This window comes from Erythrolamprus reginae, chromosome 4, assembly GCF_031021105.1.
Source record: "Erythrolamprus reginae isolate rEryReg1 chromosome 4, rEryReg1.hap1, whole genome shotgun sequence".
Lineage (NCBI taxonomy): Eukaryota > Metazoa > Chordata > Lepidosauria > Squamata > Dipsadidae > Erythrolamprus > Erythrolamprus reginae.
In genome coordinates this window covers 124,708,144-124,728,824 of record NC_091953.1, presented here as the reverse complement: position 1 = coordinate 124,728,824, position 20,681 = coordinate 124,708,144, and the positions used below count along the sequence as shown (strand labels likewise).

At 40.8% G+C, this 20,681-nt stretch overlaps 1 protein-coding gene across 21 annotated transcripts in view; it reads right to left on the bottom strand.

Moving 5' to 3' along the window:
* MYCBP2 (MYC binding protein 2) overlaps nt 1-20,681 on the bottom strand; it is a 181,723-nt gene that overhangs the window by 25,276 nt on the left and 135,766 nt on the right. For 19 of the 21 annotated variants that reach the window (XM_070751329.1, XM_070751316.1, XM_070751318.1 and 16 more), the window contains 9 exons: nt 18,589-18,746; nt 15,378-15,577; nt 12,886-13,035; nt 9,272-9,432; nt 8,141-8,297; nt 7,150-7,374; nt 4,186-4,251; nt 2,610-2,849; nt 235-333 (listed from right to left, as the gene is read on the bottom strand). In XM_070751329.1, coding sequence (XP_070607430.1) covers nt 235-333; nt 2,610-2,849; nt 4,186-4,251; nt 7,150-7,374; nt 8,141-8,297; nt 9,272-9,432; nt 12,886-13,035; nt 15,378-15,577; nt 18,589-18,746 — 1,456 coding nt within the window. The remainder of the gene's footprint in view (nt 1-234; nt 334-2,609; nt 2,850-4,185; nt 4,252-7,149; nt 7,375-8,140; nt 8,298-9,271; nt 9,433-12,885; nt 13,036-15,377; nt 15,578-18,588; nt 18,747-20,681) is intronic. The other 2 variants (XM_070751313.1, XM_070751333.1) reach the window with 1 other exon arrangement.

The following is a 20,681-nucleotide window of genomic DNA, read 5'->3' as shown; positions in this document are numbered from 1 at the left end:
GCTCTAAAGCTATGTATAAATGTAAGCACTATTGCTATTTAAGGGATTCCAATCAATAAAGGGCGTGTCCACGGTTAAGCCATCATTCAATATGTGGGATGGTTAAAAGCTTTGTTTCTGTATGATCCAGACTGTCGGCTCAAGGGAGCGCAGTCCCAGTTCAAGATCTGAACCAACTTGCATTTGGGAAGATTAAAAACAAAATCTTGGTAATTGTAGAACACAAATAAATACACTGTGTACTTTTTCTTCTCCTTCCGGTGAAGAAAGCAAAGTCTTCTCTTCCTGCTCTGGGGTCGGCTCAGCGTCTCCGGATATGAGTTTGCCAAAGACCTATTTCAGAGGAGAAACAAAATACTGGAATAAAATGTTTCTTTCTTTTTTTGCATGCAACAATATTTGCAATTTTAAAATATACTGCTGAAAAAAATAAAGGGAAGCCTTTAACAACACAATATAACTCCACGTAAATCAAACTTCTGTGAAATCAAACTGTCCACTTAGGAAGCAACACTGATTGACAATTAATTTCACATGTTGTCAGCACATTCAACTTTGTACAGAACAAAATGAGAATATTTCATTCATTCAGATCTAGGATGTGTTCTTTGAGTGTTCCCTTTATTTTTGTTGAGCAGTGTATTTGCTTACTGTATTCATGAAGAATACAACCTGGCCTGAAAATAAGCTTTGAAATGAATTACATGGTGATGTTTAGAAACATAAAAGATTGACGGCAGAAAAAGACCTCATGGTCCATCTAGTCTGCCCTTATACTACTTCCTGTATTTTATCTTAGGATGGATATACAGTGTTCCCTCGATTTCCGTGGGGGATGCGTTCCGAGACCACCCGCGAAAGTTGAATTTCTGCGAAGTAGAGATGTGGAAGTAAATACACCATTTTTGGCTATGGACAGTATCCCAAGCCATCCCTTAACACTTTAACCCCCTAAATTACCATTTCCCATTCCCTTAACAACCATTTACTCACCATTATTACTGGTACTCACCTTTGAATAAGACACTTAGTGATCCTGATATTTATAAACATAATTATTTATTAACAATAATTATTTTTTTTGTTATTTATTTGCAAAAATTATTAGTTTGGCGATGACATATGATGTCACTGGGTGGGAAAAACCCTGGTATAGGGAAAAAAATGCGAAGTATTTTTTAATTAATATTTTTTGAAAAAACGTGTTATAGGCTATTCGCGAAGTTCAAACCTGCAAAAAATGGAGGGAACACTGTATGTTTATCCCAGGCATGTTTAAATTCAGTTACTGTGGATTTATCAACCACATCTGCTGGAAGTTTGTTAATTGTCAACAAGACAGTACTAAGAATAACCAATCAGAAATAAATACTATGATAAGGACTGATGGTGGGGAGCAATAGGCTGACTCTGTAAACCAGGGGTAGGGAACGTTGGCTCTTCTATGACTTGTGGACTTCAACTCCCAGAATTCCTGAGCCAATCATGCTAGCTCAGGAATTCTGGGAGTTGAAGTCCACAAGTCACAGAAGAGCCAACGTTCCCTACCCCTGCTGTAAACCATTTAGAGAGGGCTGTAAAGCACTGTGAAGCAGTATATAAGCCTGTGCTATTGCTATTGCCAGATTCCTATTATTAGATGTTGCCTGGTGCAGACCTTGCATTAAAACATACACATTCTATTCTCGTGCAGTTTGTTTAAAGTTGAAAAGAGATATCACACATTCCCTAACCAAGATGAAGATGGAAAATAGTGAAGAATGAATTGGGGTAGAGACATCCGAAGTAGAAACCATTTTAAAAATCTAAGTAAACTAGGAAGCAGCGGAATTCCATTTTTCCCCATGGAATTCAGACCGACATGCACTTACTCAAATGGAACCCATCTAAACTAAATTCCACCACAAACCTGTCATTTTTGGGGGTGTTATTTTAACTGGTGGATTTTTCTACTTTCAGTAGTTCAATATATTCTTTAGGAAGGGGCAAAAGAAATGTGAAAAAGAAAGATAGGATTCCTATGCCATTTCATTGAGGACCTGTATACTGCACGAGTCAAAAAGAGGGTGGGGAAAATATTTACTGACCCCTCACATCCTGGACACAAATTGTTTCAACTCCTACCCTCAAAACGTCGCTACAGAGCACTGCACACCAAGACAACTAGACATAAGAACAGTTTTTTTCTGAACGCCATCACTCTACTAAACAAATAATTCCCTCAACACTGTCAGACTTCCTACTAAATCTGCACTTCTATTCTACTAGTTTTTCTCATCATTCCTATCACCCATTTCCTCCAATGTTGACTGTATGACTGTAACTTGTTGCTTATAACCTAAGATTTTTATTAATATTGCTTCTTCATTGCTTATTTGACCCCTATGACAATAATTAAGTGTTGTACCACATGATTCTTGACAAAGCTATATTTTATTTTATGTACGCTGAGAGCATATGCAGCAAGACAAATTCCTTGTGTGTCCAATCACACTTGGCCAATAAAATTCTATTCTATTCTATTCTATTCTATTCTACCTACAGGGTGACAATCTTGCTTTTTTAATGGAGGCTTGAGTATGGTGGTTGTGCTCTTCACACAGTCTCACCTGTGATGTGATAAGCCTGAAAACTCGCAGGGTCTCAGCCTCGCAACTTCTTTGCTGAGCAACACTTGCCGAGATCTGGCCGGCTATTTTGATGCTTTCGCCGTCTTTCCAACCGAGCACTTTCACCTGCCGAACTCGGAGGGTGTTTTCTGGCCCCTTTAACTCAATTTTGAGGATGTGATTGTCTCCACCGGGGAGTTCACTAGTTACCCAGCCAATATGTCTTGAGTCCAAGTCAACCTAAAACACGGGAACAGAAAAGCAAGTTGTGTAGACATTAAGAACATAACTTTCAAGCAGAATGGTTCAAAAATAAAAATTAAGGAGAAGGCTGATCTGACTTGGAAAAATACGTATGGCCATTCGATGGCCACACATACTTAGAATGTTTCTATTTCTTTGCTACCATCTAGTGGCTGCGCCAATTTCTGCAGCCCATATTTGAAGTTAAGTCACATCTCAACATCAATGTGACTGGCTAAAGCAGGGGTCCCCAAACTTTTTACACAGGGGGCCAGTTCATTGTCCCTCAGACTGTTGGAGGGCCGGACTATACAAAAAACCTATGAACAAATCCCTATGCACACTACATATACCTTATTTAAAGTAAAAAACAAAATGGGAACAAATACAATATTTAAAATAAAGAAGAAGTAATAAGTAATTAAGTAATTAATAATTAAGTAATTTATACTTCTTTATTAACAAGTAAATTTAAACTTAAATCAACAAACTCCATTTCTCCTTCCTTCCTTCCCTCCTTCCTCTCCACGTCTCTCTTTCCTCTTCCTTTTCTCTCATTTGTTTCATTTTCCTCTCCCTCGTTCCTTCCCTCCATCATTTTCTCATTTTTCTCTTTTTCTCTCTCTCTCTCTCTTTCTATCTCACCCTCTTCCTTTCTCTCTCCCTCTCTATCTCTCCCTCTTTCTCTTTCTTTCTCTCTCTCTTCTCTCTTTCTCTCACTCACTCTTTCTAACTCTCCCTCTTTGTATCTCTCACACTTTCTCTCTCTCCCCCTCTCTCTATTTCTCCCTTTCTCTCTCTCCCTTTCTATCTCTCCTCTTCATTTCTCTCTCCCTCTCTATTTCTCCCTCTTATTATATCGATCGGTAAAATCTCGTGTGCTGCCGTGGGCCAGTTAAAAGACCTCCGCGGGCCGCATCCGGCCCGCGGGCCGTAGTTTGGGGACCGCTGGGCTAAAGGATGAGTTGAGGTTAACACATGTGAGAATTGCATTTCATTTGAAGCATTCCCTTGAGAACGGAAAAATACACAGGGAGATGAGCACTAAATCAAAATATTATTCTTTCCTCCAACTACACAGAGCCGGACATTTAAAACTAGAACGGTACATTACTTATGCAGCTAACCTTTCAGTACAAGGACAGATGGAACACAGATGACTAAATACAAGGGGAGAACTCTTCTTTTCTTTCTTGCAATGTCGGAAATAAAGAATAACGAAAAGATGTCCAGGTTCTTAATGAAGGAAATTTAATTAAACAGAATATTAAATGCGTGGATTTTAAACGTTAAGATGCTTTTTTTATTACTCATAATGGCGTAGGTAAGTTACCTGTTTTATTCTGCAAAGATCTTCTACTGCTTTCCCGGTCAAAAAAGTCATTGAAGTCACTTTGTTCTAGATATGACAATATGGAACAAAAAAAATAAAAGCCAAGCATGTTAAGTTTCTACATTGATTTTAATATCAGCAGTTTTAAAATAAAGGGGAGGCAGATAGAATAGACTTAGTTTGGTGTAACAATTCAGACACCAGGCTAGAAATGGCAGACTATGAGTTCTAGGTCCATCTTAGTTAAGCAGCCAGTTGGGCCAGCCCATCTTTTTCAGTCCTGGGAAACATGCAATGGCAAACTTAAAGGTGCTTTTTCAAAAGGCAACTGGACTTCCTGGTTTTTCTTTGAAGACACTTCGCTTCTCATCTAAGAAGCTTCTTCAGAGCTGAAAAAGCTTCTTGGATGAGAAGCGAAGCGTCTTAAAAAATGCTCTAATATACCCAAATACAATAGAACTGACAAAAAAAATTAAATATAAAGAAATATTAGATACAAACTGTAAACTCAAAAGTAGGGAAGAATTAATAATACAAAATATAAATATAGATTGGTGGACATACCTACAAATTCAATCTAGATATAAAAAGGATATGGAACAATCAGGTATAGAAAGAATTACCCAACCACTAGATAAACTATTGACAGGCCCGGAAGAAAAAGCAATATCTAAAATATATAAATATCTGATGGAATATGAAAGACCAGAGGAGATAGTTAAAGGTACAATGATTGCCTGGGCGAAAAACGTTGGCCACAATATATATATAGAGAGGAATGGGAACAGATTTGGAAGAGAAATATTAAATTAACAAAATCCACAATATATAAAGTAAACCAATATAAAATGCTATACCGTTGGCATCTTCCACCCAAAAGACTAGCTAAAATGCACAAAAATTACAGCCCAACGTGTTGGAAATGTAAAAACACTCAAGGCACCTTCTTTCACCTATGGTGGTTATGTCCAGAGACAAGAAAATACTGGAAAAATATAAATAATTGGTTGTGTCAAATAAATACAAAAATAGAATATACGCCAGAATTTTTTCTATTGGGTATTATGAGAGGTAACTATTCTAAAAATGTAAAATATTTAAGCTTGCATATTACAACAGCTGCAAGGATTGTATTTGCACAGAACTGGAAAAATCCGCAAATACCTGAAGACAATGAGATCATCAAGAAAATATACGACTGTGCAGAGATGGACAGATTGACAATGGAACTTAATAATCGAAAAGAATCGGACTATTATGAAACCTGGACAAAATGGTACCAATGGACAAAAAAAAAAGAAACTTAAAAGAAGCATTGGAATAAAACATCAAGAAATCTAAAAGTAATTAGAAGACAATGTCGATAGCAATGTATATACGATGCAGATTAATCTGTAAATATGACTATGTACTTTTTTTTTAAAAAGGAAAAAATTAATAAATATATATATTTTTTAAAAAAGCCCAGTCTTGGACATGGGTTGAACCTGGAACTGCAGCCTTGAACTCGTGAGCTTAAGCTATCCACACCAGTCTCAGCCTCCACATGCTGGATCACAGGCCCATGCTACCCAAGCCTGTACCAACCAAGGATATTGCAATTTAAAAAAAAATACTACAATGAGCAAAATGGAGTAAACTTGTTGTAGAGTTACAGAACAAACAGGAAGAAGAATATTACACTGTGTGGGATAAATTCTGTAATTGGATTGATGGAAAGTGACAAATAAGATAAATGTAAATAAATCCCAAAATGGGGAAACCGAAGAAACAGAAATGTAACTGTAAAAATGTTTTCAAGTGTAATGTTCTTGTTGCATATTCGTTTTTTTGTTTTTTGTTGTCATTGTGTTTTGTTTTTCTCTTTAAAAAGCCAATAATTTAAAAAAAAAAAAACAATCCAGAAAGTTAAGTTGCTTTTTGAAAAAGCACCTTTGGGACAACCATGACCTGGATGACTGAGAATCTCCGTAGATATTCAGTGGCAAATCACTTCTGAAATCTTGCCAAGAAAACTGTTCAGACAATCACTAGGGGTCAATACGGACTTAAAAGTAAAAAAGAAAAAAGGCCATACAAAAAAGGATTTTTTTAAAAAAGGATTTTTTATGACAAGCTCACTTTGCTCCATTGGCTTACGAACTTAATTGGTTCCGGGAGGAGGTTCGTAAGATGAAAAGTTTGTAAGACGAAACAATGTTTCCCATAGGAATCAATGGAAAACCGATTAATGCGTGCAAGCCCCAAATTCACCCCTTTTTCAAGCCAAAGGCCTGTTTTTGCGCTGGTGGGATTCCCCTGAAGCTCCTCTCCATGGGAAACCCTACCTCCCGACTTCCGCATTTTTGCTATGCTGTAGGGGAATCCCAGGATCGCAAAAACGGGTGCTCTGCTGGCAACGGAAGTACGGAGGTGGGGTTTCCCAGCGAGGGAAGCCTCAGCGAAATCGCAGCATCGCAAAAACACGGAAGTCCAGAGGTGGGATTTCCCAAGGAGGGGACCCTCAGGGGAGTCCCAGGATCGCCAAAATGTGTGCTTCGCTTGCAACGGAAGTCCGGAGGCGGGGCATCCTAGCGGTGGCGGGTTCGTAAGGTAAAAAAAGTTCATAAGAAGAGGCAAAAAAATCCGAACCCCGGGTTCGTATCTCGAAACGTTCGTATGACAAGGGGTTCGTATGACGAAGTATCATTGTATATGGATTTATAACAAAAATTACTTTGCTAGATGCATAACTTTATAATAATAATAATAATAATAATAATAATAATAATAATAATAATAATAATAATTTATTAGATTTGTATGCCGCCCCTCTCCGAAGACTCGGGGCGGCTCACAACAAGCGATAAAACAATATTGTGCAGGCACAAATCTAATATTAAGAAATTAATAATTAATTCACCTTCTAACGTCCCAAATGGACATGTCAATGTTACTCTTCTTAGATTGAAAAATAATGCTTACCCCGAGGTCTCTTGAATTGTCAACATGAACAGACACATAGCGAGCATTAATTCCTTTCATGCAATTAATTGTAATGTTTTTGGTTTTATTCTTGTCTTCATCGCCCGATTCCCAGAAGGTTTCCGTTGACCCATCTGTCAAACTACCAATCATGGCTGGTCGGCTCGAAGTTTTTATATCAACGATGTTAGTTAAGTCCTTCAGGCAGACTACTATACATGACTCCTATCAAAACATATAATTTTCACAGGTAAGTACACTACTATGGCTTTAATTAATTTAATTAAAGTATTTAATGTAAAATCTTATAATCAACATTACTGATTATGCCCTGTGCTCCTGACCTCTTTCATTTATTCCTTTCACTCAGCCCTGGGCAAACTTTTTTCTGCTCCAGTGTTGCTAAGTGTACCCAGTTACAGTGTTCCCTTGATTTCCGCAGGGGATGCGTTCCGAGACCGCCCGCGAAAGTTGAATTTCCGCGAAGTGGAGATGCGGGAAAATACACCATTTTTGGCTATTGACAGTATCACAAGCCATCCCTTAACACTTTAAACCCCTAAATTACCATTTCCCATTCCCATTTACTCACCATTATTACTGGTACTCACCATTGAATAAGGCACTTAGTGATCCTGATATTTATAAACATAATTATTTATTAACAATAATTATTTTTTTTGTTATTTATTTGCAAAAATTATTAGTTTGGCAATGACGTATGACGTCAGTGTATGGGAAAAACCGTGGTATAGGAAAAAACCCGCGAAGTATTTTTTAATTAATATTTTTTGAAAAACCGTGGTATAGGCTATTCGCGAAGTTTGAACCCCCAAAAATCGAGGGAACACTGTAGACCCAAATCAATGTTTTTCTAATTATTCTTTATACCAGAAATCGCCCATTTGAAGAAACCATTCTGACCAGGGGTTCTCTGGCAGCCATGGATTCTCATTAGTTGCTCTCACAGTAACTTGGAAAATCAACTCGCCTGATTCAAAGCTTCGAAGCCAGACTGGATGCTAATGCTAAAGCTCTCCTCGCTGTCTCCATCATCAGATTTGGAGAGAATGTTGTTGATGTGATGAAAAACGTTGCTCTGGTGCAAAAACTGATGGTCGGATTGCTTGAATTTGAGGCTCCAGCATCTGAACAAGAAGGCCATCATTATGACTTTTCCATTTCAAAGCTCCCAAAGATAACATCCTTCCTCATCGCATGGCAATTAAACACAGCCCAGATCAGCAGAAACCAGCACCAGATAAACAAGAACAATCAAAGAAGAGCCAATACGTAGAGGCAGCTCTCAAGACCCCCCCAAGACCAGTAAAACTTCCAGGAATGGATTCCAAAGGGTTCAAACAAAACAATCAGGCCAGAATACTTATATGTGCTCTCCAAATGAGGGCTAGACCCCAAAAGAAGCCTTCTGAAGTAACCCACCCCCCATCTTGACCGTGTCATCAAGGCCAACGCTGAGAGTTGTGAGAGCCAGGACACACAAAAGACCAGGGAGACCCACAGTTCAAAGCCCGGCTACCACCATCACCTCAGGCATGTTTTCCTGGTGAAATTTTGGCTAAACCCACGAATCCCAGCGACCAGTTAGGTCCCACAGAGTGGGCCTTCTCCGGGTCCCGTCAACTAAACAATGTCGGTTGGCAGGCCCCAGGGGAAGAGCCTTCTCTGTGGCGGCCCTGACTCTCTGGAACCAGCTCCCCCCAGAGATTAGAACTGCCCCTACTCTCCTTGTCTTTCGTAAGCTCCTTAAAACCCACCTTTGTCGTCAGGCATGGGGGAACTGAGACATCTCCCCCGGGCATATACAATTTATGCATGGTATGTTTGTATGTATGTTTGCTTAGTAAATGGGGTTTTTTAAATATTTTAAATTATAATTATTAGATTTGTCATGAACTGTTTTATTTTGTTGTGAGCCGCCCCGAGTCTGTGGAGAGGGGCGGCATACAAATCTAAATAAATAAATAATAAATAAATAAATAAATAAATAAATAAATAAATAAATAAATAAATAAATAAATAAATAAATTAACCCGTAAAAGTGTTTTCTAGGCCCCAGAGACCCTGGAGCCTGCCTGCCCCCAAGCCAGGCCAAGCCCACCTCAGAGCCATCTGCTGTAAAGAACTTCCACTCGGCAACAACATCATGAGGTCGGAGATGGTCTGGAGCAGGCGGTGAAAGGTGTGAGGGAGCGGATGTGCGGCTTCTCCGGCAATCACAATATCCGACAACGGATGCTCGCAAACCCGTGTGTCCTTTTCCTATGAATCAAGCACAAGTGGTATTGAATTAGTTATTTCACGCTGTTCCACAGTGCGGTTTTATTTTATTTTATTAATTGGATTTATATGCCGAGGATTTGGGGCGGCTTTGGTTTTCCCAAGAAGTCTTCACACACACACACACACACACACACACACACACACACACACGGAGCTGTCATAAAGCAGTAAGATCTGCCTAACTATCATCAGATCAATTCAGAGATATAACACTCACACACTATATTCTTATTAAATTTAATTCTGTTGTTTATAGGTTATAGTTTATATAGCTTTAATTAATTTTCTTGTCTATAGAATATAAAATACTTAAAGTAATAATACTATATAAAAGGATAATACTTTAATATTAGTAATATTGCAAAAAAGCTCTGTGTTTATATTATTTTTAAACTATTACATTCTATCTATTACTGCATTTAACAGGAAAGTGAACACAAGAACAAGGGGACACAATCTGAAGTTAGTTGGGGGAAAGATCAAAGGCAACATGAGAAAGTATTATTTTACTGAAAGAGTAGTAGATCCTTGGAACAAACTTCCAGCAGACGTGGTTGGTAAATCCACAGTAACCGAATTTAAACATGCCTGGGATAAACATATATCCATTGTAAGATAAAATACAGGAAATAGTAAAAGGGCAGACTAGATGGACCATGGGGTCTTTTTCTGCCGTCAGACTTCTATGTTTCTATGTTTCTATTTTTTTTACTGTATTAGACTTCTATGATAAGCGGAGCAATGGTAGCTCCGTGAATGTTTAATGTTGTTTGTCTTTGTGTGTCTAATGAAAAACTAATTTTTTAAAAAATAAGCAGTAAGATCTGCATCAAAGCAAGCTAAAGAAAATTAAAATCTTAAATAAGCTACAAAAGCAGCACATACAACAATTCAAATCTTAATTGTTTAAATTAAGGACTCGCTTTAAAGATTTTCTAGCATAATGGGCGGGAAGAGCTAAGAATCTATAATGATGATTCTGAGTCACCATTCCTAAAAAGATCCTTTTTAAAAACCCGAGGGAAAAATATTGCATTTCGTGATTTCTCTCAAGAAAAATAGTATTAATAATTAAACACATAAGAATATATAACTATTTGAAGAATTATAAGATAGAATGAAATAGTATATAGTACAGTATAACCAACTTAGAAGTGTTTATTTTCCCTTTTTTCTGTATTACTAATACTTTTTTTCCCCTTTTGTATAAGTATACAGTGGAACCCCGACATAAGAGCTGCTCTACTTAAGAGCAACTCGAGATAAGAGCTGGGAGGGGAGAGATATTTTTGTTCTACTTACAAGCCCAAATTCGAGATACAAGCGCCAAGGAGCTGTCTCCTGAAGCCAAACGCTAACTTCCGCGTTCGGCTTCAGGAGACAGCTGTGAAGCAGCGTGCATGTTTTAAAAGGTTGCAGCCAGCCTGGGGGGCTCGGGGGGGTGCTTGCAGCTTTCTTTCTTGCTCTTTTTCTTTCTCTCTTTTACCTTCCCTTCCTCTATTTCTTCTTTTCTTTCTCCTTCCCACCTTCTTCCCTCCCTCCCTCCCTTCACTCATTCCTCTCTTACTCTCCCCTTTCATAAGTTTCCTTGCTTCCTTCCTCTGTTCCTGTCCCTTCCCCCCTTTCTTTCTTTCTTTCTTTCTTTCTTGCTCTTTTTCTTTCTCTTTTACCTTCCCTTCCTCTATTTCTTCTTTTCTTTCTCCTTCCCACCTTCTTCCCTCCCTCCCTTCACTCATTCCTCTCTTACTCTCCCCTTTCATAAGTTTCCTTGCTTCCTTCCTCTGTTCCTGTCCCTTCCCTCTTTCCTTCCTTCCTTCCCACCCTCCGTCCATTCATTCACCCCATTCCTCTCTTGATCGCTTAAAGCCGGTCCCTGGTGCAAAAAGGGTTGGGGACCTCTGTCCTACAGGATTGGGTGGCAGAGAAGTTGAACATATGTAAATTTAAAAGTTTAAGAAAGTTTACAAGTTAAGTGAAAGAAACTTCATTATTCATTTATATGTACATGTACATTTCTTCATTAAAAACATGTCTTTCTGCATAATTTAGACTAACTTTGTGAGTTTTTTGAGGGCTGGAACCAATTAAAATTATTTATATTAATTCCTATGGGGAAAAGTCGTTCGAGATAAGAGCTGCTCGACTTAAGAGCCCAGGTCCGGAACGAATTAAACTCGTATCTCGAGGTACCACTGTATAATATTTTAAAAAGATAAGAAATTTAACTAATAGGTTCAATATTAAAAAACATAGAGTTAAATTCAATAAGAATGTAATTTACACGTGTGACACTTCTGTATTGATCTGATAACAGTTAGGGTTTTTTATATTTCTGTACTAGTTAGACTTCTACGACAAGCGGAGCAATGGTAGCTCCTTAAATGTTTAATGTTGTATGTCTTGGTCTGCCTTTTTGAAAAACAATAAAATTTTTTTTTTTTTTAAAAAAAGAATAAGACATGCGTTCATTACTGTTTCACTACAGCCACCTTGCTAAACTGCCATTTTTAAAAAATATGACAATATGCCCGTCATTTTCCTATCTCTTTTATGCAATTAGTATTTTAAGCCATTGTAAATGGGACCTCTTATTTCTGAAATAAAACCAAAAAGGTCCTCTCTGGCTTGAAAAAGGCCACCATCTGTCAAAGAAGTGACAGAAGCCCTGACTTAAGAGAAAATCTAATTTCTCACAAAGAAAGTAAGGGATGTTGACTGGCATATATTTGTACTCTGGCGAAGCTACAAGCTGCTGTGTCTATGCAACCGCACAGCACACTCTCTCTTTGAGTTACAAACTAGGTTTTGAAATAGTCACCACAAAGGAACCGTGCGTGATCCATAGATAGAAACATAGAAGACTGACGGCAGAAAAAGACCTCATGGTCCATCTAGTCTGCCCTTATACTATTTCCTGTATTTCATCTTACAATGGATATATGTATATCCCAGGCATGTTTAAATTCAGTTACTGTGGATTTACCAACCACGTCTGCTGGAAGTTTGTTCCAAGGATCTACTACTCTTTCAGTGAAATAATATTTTCTCATGTTGCTTTTGATCTTTCCCCCCAACTAACTTCAGATTGTGTCCCCTTGTTCTTGTGTTCACTTTCCTATTAAAAAACACTTCCCTCCTGGACCTTATTTAACCCTTTAACATATTTAAATGTTTCAATCATGTCCCCCCTTTTCCTTCTGTCCTCCAGACTATACAGATTGAGTTCATTAAGTCTTTCCTGATACGTTTTATGCTTAAGACCTTCCACCATTCTTGTAGCCCGTCTTTGTTGTAAAAAACCCCAAACAAGCAGGATATTTTTTTGCCCCTACCTTGATACAACTATTCCAAAAAAAGAGATAAATGCACAGCGGTTTAGCAAAATTAATTGTAAAAATTAATTGTAAAGAACATGCAATCCTTTTTATTTACTTGTTCGATGGTTTCTTTGTTGGCTTTGTTTTCCTCATCTTCTTCTTCCTCAGCCTCTACAGGGGCTGGAGTCAGAGAGGCCACAAAATGCCAAAGAATGTCATGGAGGGACGTGGTTTGTATGACGTTGCAGAGGAGCCAGTTAAAAGCCTAAGAAAACAAGAAGAGAAAATTGCCAGACTTTTGGAAAATAAACCTTGTTCAATTCATGAAAGCAAGGCAAGCGCCTACCAAGTATGTGGAACCTCAAAGAGAAAATCAAATAGCTAAAAAGAGAACAAAAAGACCCAACCCCATCCCCACCAGCAATCAGAATGACTCCAAGATTAATATCAAACCAACAATGTAGTCTGCATTGGTTGCCGATCAGTTTCCGGTCACAATTCAAAGTGTTGGTCATGACCTATAAAGCCCTTCATAGCACCGGACCAGATTATCTCAGGGACCGCCTTCTGCTGCACGAATCCCAGCGACCAGTTAGGTCCCACAGAATTGGCCTTCTCCGAGTTCCGTCAACTAAACAATGTCGTCTGGCGGGACCCAGGGGAAGAGCCTTCTCTGTGGTGGCCCCGGCCCTTTGGAACCAACTCCCCCCAGATATCAGAGTTGCCCCCCACCCTCCTCGCCTTTCGTAAACTTCTTAAAACCCACCTCTGCTGTCAGGCATGGGGGGACTGAGATATTCTTTCCCCCTAGGCCTTTACAATTCTATGCATGGTATGTATGCCTGGTTTTTATATTAATCGGGTTTTTCATCGTTTTTAGTATTAGATTACTATTGTACACTGTTTTATTGTTGCTGTTAGCCGCTCCGAGTCTCCGGAGAGGGGCGGCATACAAATCAAATAAATAAAGAAAGAAAGAAAATCAACTAGCTAAAAAAGGGAACAGAAAGACCCAACCCCATCCCCACCAGCAATCAGAATGACTCCAAGATTAATATAAGACCAACAATTAAGAACAATACCCCAACTAAGGAACTACCAACCAATGGATGGAAACTAATCAAGGAGAGAATTAACCTAGAATCAAGGAGAAACTTCCTAACAGTAAGGACAATTAACCAGTGCACTTCTGTTGCAATGCGAACCAGAGGGGAAGGTATGTAGAAACCACCCCTTATTGGACTAGAAAGCACTCCAAGGTCCCTTCCAACTTTATTTTGATTGAAAGTCAACACTAAAGAGCCAAATTAAAGAACCACCAAGACCACTCCCACACAGGGCAAACCTCAACAATATAAATTGAGTGCACCCCCCACTCCTTACTAGCACTGTGTCAGCGAAACAAATAGCATCTGGGAAATAAATCACATTCCACTGCTGTGCTGTCACACAAGGTTCGATTTATTAACATGGGCATTTTGGATTTGTGGCCATCATTCCAACACTGAATCCCTCCTTCAGTTCCCATCCAGGTTAAGGTTCATTTCACATCCCCACACCCACAAGTGCAATCATGTGGACCAATCCAGTGCAGGGATTACTGGCTTCTTCATTAGTTCAGTTGACCTTGGACTATGCGTAAAGGAATGTATGGTGGTATCTCTCTCTCTCTCTCTCCCTCCCTCTCTCCCCCCTTTCTCCCCCTCTCTCTCCCTCTCTCCCTTTCTCCCTCTCTCTCCCTCTCCCTCTCTCTCCCTTTCTCCCTCCCTCTCCCTTTCTCCCTCCCTCTCTCTCTCCCTCCCTCTCTCTCCCTCTCTCTCTCTCCCTCTCTTCCTTTCTCCCTCTCTCTCCCTCCCTCCCTCTCCCTCTCTCTCCCTTTCTCCCTCTCTCTCTCCCTCCCTCTCTGTCCCTCTCTCTCCGTTTCTCCCTCTCTCTCTCTCTCTCTCTCCCTCTCTCCCTTTCTCTCCCTCCCTTTCTCCCTCTCTCTCCCCTCCCATTTCCCTATCGCTGCTAACTGTGTCAGGTCAAAACCTCTAACTTCCCATAATGACTTTGGGCCTGACACATTGTTAAGATGTTCATGAACTGGGAGAGTCAATGGTAACCAGGTCAGCCAATGAATAGACCAGTGATGGTGAAAAGAGCATGTGTGTGAGCTATCACACATGTACGAGTGCCCACATCCCTAATTCAATGCCTGGGGAGGGTGAAAACAGCTTCCCCTACCCCCGGAGGCCCTCCGGAGGCCGGAAACGGCCTGTTTCCCAACTTCTGGTGGGCCCAGTAGGCTCATGTTTCACCCTCCTCAGGCTCCAAAGGCTTCCCTGGAGCCAGGGAGGGTAAAAACGCCCTCCCCCATCGCCCCAGAGGCTCTCTGGAAGCCAGAAATGATCTCCTAGAGCCAAAAATCAGCTGGCCAGCACACACATGCATGTTGGGAGAACTAGGGTAACGGCTCGTGGGCCAACAGATATGGCTCTGCGTGCCACCTGTGGCACCCGTGCCATAGGTTCGCCATCCCTGGAATAGACATAGCAAGTAAGTTTTTATAAGCAGAAGTCCTGCTGGTGCATCATTGACCCAGCAAGGTGGTTCGAATTAATTTACCTCCATAGCGAACACCCGGCAAGCTGATTTTCTTAAAGCTTGTTTCATGGCTATTTCAAGCCCTTCCAAATCATGATGCTGAATGACAAATGCCAGAACGGGCCACTGGAAGTTTCTCTCTCCTCTGGAAAGAGAGCTGTGCGCGGAGATTAACCGAGAGAGTTCAGGAGATGGATGTCTCAGCAGAGAGGAGCCCACTTCTATTAAAAGGCAGAAACAGACGGAAATGTTAGAGGGATAGATTTCAGGCAGATGGTCAGCATCAAACTAATATCAAACTAGAAACATAGCACATGGTATCTGCCACACTATTCTCCACCTGGCAATGGCGATGGCTGCTTTTATAGTCAAAACAATGTCTTGGTTCTCAGTGCTTAAGAACTAAGATGTTATTAACACTGGCACATTTCCCATGTTGCGTAGGATGCATGGGAATCATGCCAAACATTCAATGATTTGCAAGGAACTGGCCATATCTAAATTGCTTTGGGGAAACTGGCCTTAATGGGTATTTATGTAAGGTACAGTGGTAACTCAATTCGTTCCGCGACCAGGTTCTTAAGTAGAAAAGTTTGTAAGAAAAAGCAATTTTTCCCATAAGAATCAATGTAAAAGCAAATAATGTGTGCGATTGGGGAAACCACAGGGAGGGTGGAGGCCCTGTTTCCTCCCAAGAGATTCCTAGAGAGGCCCCATGGAAGCTTCTCCCTGCCTTTTCCGGCCCTGTTTCCTCCCAGGAGATTCCTAGAGAGGCCCCACGGAGGCTTCTCCCTGCCTTTTCCGGTCACAGTTTCAGAGGCTCGGGTTTGTAAGTGGAAAATGGTTCTTGAGAAGAGGCAAAAAAATCTTGAACACCCGCTTCTTATCTAGAAAAGTTTGTAAGTAGAGGCGTTCGTAGGTAGAGGTACCACTGTACTGGATTTGGACTCTGAGAAGGGAGATTCTTTGCAGCAACACCATCTCAGGTTTCTGGCTCTTCTTGGAAGGGATTTGGGAGAGGGACAGGGATGACCTGCTACTGGAACAGTAAGGTGCTACATTCCGGTAGCGATTTTCAGGATGTATGCGCAGCTTCACACCCCTGTGCGAGATTTGGCTTTTGCGCATGTGCAGCAAGTGAAATGTTGCAGAAAGACACTTGTGCGAGCGAGATTTTGGTGATTTTCGGTGACTTTTTTCTTCTGCGCATGCGCGGAAGCAAAAATACTGGGGAAAATTGCTGAAATCTAACTCGCGCGAGCATCTTCGTGCAAGATTTACTTGCTGTGCATGTACAGGAGCGAAATCTCATGCCCATGGGCGCAGAGGGTGCACTGGTAGCACCAAAGACGGCAGGCCTTCGCTGGAGGGGGGGGAAGGCTGCCTCTGATTGGATGCAGTCTGCCTATTAGCTCCCACAGCTGTACAAATGCCTCCAAGATGGAAAGCAGAGCAAACGAATGTGTGATGTGGATGTGTGATGGATGATGGATGAATCTGTTGTTAATTTTTAATTATGGGATGTTAATTTGTAAATTTTACTTAGATTTCTACATGTTGTAAGCCGCTCTTAGTCTCAGGAGAAGGGTGGCACAGAAATCGATCAAACAAACAAACAAACAAACAAACAAGTAAATAATAATAATCACAGCATCTGTAGCACAGAGGCTGTGTAGCAGCACCGATGGCTGCCTGCTGCCAGGAAAAACAGCATTCTACTTCCTTGAGGTCACTTGGAATATTCTTGCCTTCCTCCTAGGGTAGGGGTAGGCAAAGTTGGCTCTTCTCTGATGTGGACTTCAACTCCCAGAATCCCTGAGCTAGCATGATTGGCTTAGGAATTCTGGGAGTTGAAGTCCACAAGACATAGAAGAGCCAACTTTGCCTACCCCCGTCCTAGGGACTGGTGAAAGCCCTCTGTTAGTACAAGGTACATGGTTGTTAGGGTTTGCCATTGTAATCTACCTATTGTAGTCTCTTGTACTATCACTTTAAATATTTTGGGCTGGTTCGCCATAAGAGGGCGCCAGTACTCCTTCCCTCAATGATGCTTTATCCCTCATTCGCTTTTGCTTTGCCTTGAGGGGGAAGTGTATTTGCTTAGTGCTTGTTATGGATTGTTTCTATTTTGTATATATGTAAACAGTACTTATTAAGCATAACTAAGTCTGTGTCTTTTTCTTTCACACATCCACACTCTGTTAAAATTCTCTGCTCAGTGTATGTCAAAGGTCTCATAGCCTAGCTATGCCGAGACATACCAACACCCTCCCTGTCACTGTTACCTGCTCACAGATAAGGCAAGAAGTGAAAAGGTGGAGAGCAGGAGGAATCAGTTCATCCTCTACATGGGATGTGTGTATGTGGGGAGAAGGTGGCCATCCTTAAGGGCACATCTGGAACATCCGTTCTGGGTAAGGAAGCACAGGAGCGTGGGCCTGTTCCAAGACTGAGATGGGGATGAACACAGCTCAACTGAGTATTGTAGTTCTGTGTTAGCAAAACCTTCAGAAGAAAAGGATTTAGGGGTAGTGATTTCTGACAGTCTCAAAATGAGGGAACAGTGCAGTCAGGCAGTAGGGAAAGCAAGTAGGATGCTTGGCTGCATAGCTAGAGGTATATCAAGCAGGAATAGGGAGATTATGATCCCGCTATATAGAATGCTGGTGAGACCACATTTGGAATACTGTGTTCAGTTCTGGAGACCTCACCTACAAAAAGATATTGACAAAATTGAATGGGTCCAAAGATGGGCTACAAGAATGGTGGAAGGTCTTAAGCATAAAACATATCAGGAAAGACTTAATGAACTCAATCTGTATAGTCTGGAGGACAGAAGAAAAAGGGGGGACATGATCGAAACATTTAAATATATTAAAGGGTTAAATAAGGTCCAGGAGGGAAGTGTTTTTAATAGGAAAGTGAACACAAGAACAAGGGGACACAATCTGAAGTTAGTTGGGGGAAAGATCAAAAGCAACATGAGAAAATATTATTTTACAGAAAGAGTAGTAGATCCTTGGAACAAACTTCCAGCAGACGTGGTAGATAAATCCGCAGTAACTGAATTTAAACATGCCTGGGATAAACATATATCCATTGTAAGATAAAATACAGAAAATAGTATAAGGGCAGACTAGATGGACCATGAGGTCTTTTTCTGCCGTCAGTCTTCTAGGTTTCTAGGTTTCTAACTGTCCCACGCCAATTCCCCCGATGTTCCCTTCCTCACCTGCATCTCCGCTGTTGACTCTCCTTCTGGGGATGGCCTTCACCCGGGCAGGCAGAATGGAGTGAGGCTTGTCATATTCTGATGCAACGACGGAGTAGGATCTTTGGAAAACGGTACGCTTTGCCAGGTCCGTGTCTGTAATAGGACTGGTCTCTAAGCTGGAAGAAAAGCAGAAGCAATTTCCAAATTTTCAAGCCATGCTGGCACTCCATATACAAACAAACATGTATGCACAGAGAGTTGCGTTCAGATGTTCCTTATGGTAGGAGTGTTCTCGATTGTCAGAGAATATGTAATTATGACAAACTACAACCAGATATTTAGAGGGAAGAATAAACATTCACCATTAGGTAATTAGGCAGATAAGCAGTGATGGGCTCCTACAGGTATGGTCAGGTACACAGAACCGGTAGAAAATTTTTGGTCAGGTATGCAGAACTGGTAGAAAAAAAATGATTTTTTTTTTCTTTTCCCCCCTGCTTGGCTCTGGGTATGTTTTTCCTATCGCAGTAAATGAGGTTGAATGTGTATAATTTTAGAAGAGCTATGCGTGCATGTATAAACATACAGTTTATATAGTAGATAATATATATTTTTGTGTGCCTGTGTGTATGTATATATGCCATATGTATGTACACATATGGCATATATACATAGAATTAAATAGTATATTTTGGATGTTCAGTAATAGCAAATGGATAATTTCCGGTCACAATTCAAAGTGTTGGTTATGACCTATAAAGCCCTTCATGGCATCAGACCAGAATATCTCCCGGACCGCCTTCTGCCGCACGAATCCCAGCAACTGATTAGGTCCCACAGAGTTGGCCTTCTCCGGGTCCCGTCGACTAAACAATGTCGTTTGGCGGGACCCAGGAGAAGAGCCTTCTCTGTGGCGGCCCCGACCCTCTGGAACCAGCTCCCCCCGGAAATCAGAACTGCCCCCACCCTCCTTGCCTTTCGTAAAATTCTTAAGACCCATCTCTGCCGTCAGGCATGGGGGAACTGAGACATCTCCCCTGGGCCTATACAGTTTATACATGGTATTTTTGTGTGTATGTTTGCTTTCAATAATGGGTTTTTTAGTGTTTTAAATTATTAGATTTGTTACATTGTCTTTGTTATTGTTGTGAGCCGCCCTGAGTCTACGGAGAGAGGCGGCATACAAATCTAATAAATAATAATAATAATAAGGAAATTGTATCTCTTTGAGGTGAGGAGAGGCCAGGCACCCTAACCCAAATCCTTGACGTGAGTGACATCAAGTTGGCCACCTTTAAGCCAGTCACATGACCTTTAAGCCACCTCCGGCCACATGATCATCAAGCCACTCCCACCTGGTCACAGGGCTGGCAAGCCACACCCACAAATAAGCCACGCCCACAGTGTGATAGTAAAAAAAATTTGCAGCCGTTCACTGCAGATAACCATTCATGTTCCCAGTCTCTTCCTTCAGAAAAGTGCTGCATTGGGTTTTGTTCACCTAGTGTGATATTTGAGTATTTTCGAGCAGGATTTAAAAATCATCCAGGTGGACACAACCAAATGCTTTATTTAGAATTACATGAGTTCTTTTCTACAACCAGGCACTGAATTATTAATCTTTCAAAAGTTGGTTAAAAATTGGTGCGGTGACAATTAAGTGCACAAACTCAAGCCTGAATCCTGTTCAGCTCAAGATTGCCTCCCTTTCAAATAACAATTTAGCAATAGTATTTGGATTTATATCTCGCTTCACAATGCTATACAGTGGTACCTTGTGATACGAACTTAATTGGTTCCAGGAGGAGGTTCGTAAGGTGAAAAGTTCGTAAGACGAAACAATGTTTCCCATAGGAATCGATGTAAAAGCAAATAATGCGTGCAAATCCTTCAGGAAAATCCCAAACTTTAGAAGGGAGGCGAACAGAGGGCAGGGAGGAGCAGCTATAGGGGGCGGGTGGAAGAAGCAAGGCTAGGCTAAAGGGTGAGTGGGAAGGAAGAAAGGTAAATTTATTGGATTTATATGCCGCCCCGAGTTTGCGGAGAGAGGCGGCACATAAATCCAATAAATCAATCAATCAAGGGCGCCCCTTCCTTTTCTTTCTTCAAAA